This window comes from Halyomorpha halys, unplaced genomic scaffold (assembly GCF_000696795.3).
Source record: "Halyomorpha halys isolate HHAL.00 unplaced genomic scaffold, Hhal_1.1 Scaffold245.1, whole genome shotgun sequence".
Taxonomy (NCBI): Eukaryota; Metazoa; Arthropoda; class Insecta; order Hemiptera; family Pentatomidae; genus Halyomorpha; species Halyomorpha halys.
In genome coordinates, this window is record NW_027106223.1 from 15,031 (window position 1) to 16,959 (window position 1,929).

At 29.9% G+C, this 1,929-nt stretch overlaps 1 protein-coding gene across 1 annotated transcript in view; it reads left to right on the forward strand.

Moving 5' to 3' along the window:
* Positions 1–1,929, forward strand: part of LOC136795093 (chitinase-3-like protein 1) — a 17,357-nt gene that overhangs the window by 2,903 nt on the left and 12,525 nt on the right. Inside the window, exons 2-4 of the mRNA XM_067044597.1 lie at positions 58–128; positions 1,423–1,650; positions 1,736–1,928. Of these exons, the coding sequence (XP_066900698.1) occupies positions 58–128; positions 1,423–1,650; positions 1,736–1,928 (492 nt within the window). The remainder of the gene's footprint in view (positions 1–57; positions 129–1,422; positions 1,651–1,735; position 1,929) is intronic.

A 1,929-nucleotide genomic window follows, 5' to 3' on the forward strand; every position in this document is an offset into this window, starting at 1 on the left:
CATTTTTCTTTCATACATTTTATTATGTTGATTTAAATTGTTTTTCATTATTTTTAGACATTAATTATATATCTTATAATGCTCATTCCATTATTCATCATTTACATGGTCTTCCACACCTTTGTGTGGTTTATCATGTTTATTTCCTCAACATTTTCTCTTTTTTAATTTTCTTAATTTATTTTATATTATTCTTACTTCTATAATATTATATTTCATCTTCTATCGTTATCAATCAACTACTATTTATAAATACAATGTAATAATTAAAAAAGTATTTAAAATAAAATAAAAATAATTTTATTAGTTTTAACTAATTTCACATATAAAAGATAGCTTGGGTTCAAATTAAAAACTTTAATATTAAATAGATAACAGAATTTTATAATATAATAGACTCTTAATCTTAGGACGGGTTTCTAGACAATCAGAAAAAGACACTTTACAACTAATAACACTTAAACTAACCAATTTCATAGAATCTTCTTATGATGATTTTCTTTGTCTTCAACAAACCCAAACAAACACTGGCGAAACAAAACCTTGGTCCTCTAAAAGTTTTTTACTCACAATCCACCGAAGTGTGTTATTTGGAAATCCAAACAAAGAATCCGGTTTTCTTTGTGGGTGACTCTCCGATGTCTCCTTTTTTCAAGATGTCCACCCAAGAGATAATTAGGACCTCCTCATCCAGGAAACATCATTCCCTGCCTGTGCCTAAGCAACGAATGAATCAAAAACCAAGTTTTCTTCCTTCCCCTTCTCTCGTTGTTAGTTATCAACATCGATTTTAGTACTACGGTTTTGAGTTTTTTCCTATGATTTTCTTTATGAACATTATTCTTTAACACTTATTCTTGACTTCTATTTTTTCTTAAATTTACTGTAACTACAATTATGATGGAAAGTTAAATAAAGTTTTTAAAATATTTGAATCTGTTCAACATGGCCGCGATTCAACGAACTCAGGACTCACACCACCAACTTGGCCTTGCACGATATCTTTTGTGACTGCATATTATACTGATGAAAATTGTTTTTTTTTTCTTTTTGGTTTAACATAGCAAATGAACAATATTAAAAAGATACATAAATAAAAACATATTAAAAACCCTTTTTACATAAAAATATACTATTTACTCAAAAAGAGCATATTACAGTAAATATTTCCAAATTTGTTTGTTTATTATTTTCCCCTTTATTTTTATGTTTCTCTGAGTGATGGTTGTTATTTCTTTTTTTCTTTTTAGCTCAGATGAAGGCCTGAAATTCAGGTCGAAACATCGGCACAAATAAATAAGTTTGTTTGTTTATCACATCCCTTGTCCTCATATTAATCTACAAAATAATAAACTAATAATTCCTCAATGGAAATATTTTTTATTTTATAAGAATAAAATATTTATTTTCACATTTTTCCAGGAAATGAGAGAAGCTTTTGACAAGGAAGATCCGCCGCTTCTTCTCTCTGTCAGTTTAAGTGGTTATCCGGAAGTGATTAAGAAAAGCTACGATTTATCCAGCCTAAGTAAATCAGTTGATTTCTTCACTGTTATGAGTTACGACTATCACGGTGCTTGGGAAGGAGTGACTGGGCATGTAGCACCAATCAAGGGTCATCCACCATCTAAGTATTCATATTACAACATTGTTAGTATACGAAGATCCTGAAAAAGTACAAGAATTATATTTTCTTATTATAGTTATTGTTAATCTTTCTTTTTTTTTTTTTTAGGGTAAATCATTGGAGTTGCTTACCAGTGGTGGAGTAGATAAATCAAAATTGGTTTTGGGCGTTCCAATGTACGGTCAGAGCTATACGTTAGCTAATAAAAAGGATACAGGAATCAATAGCAAGACAAAAGGCCCTGGTGACGCAGGCAAATGGACTGCGCAACCTGGCATGTTGGCTTATTATGAAATATGCTA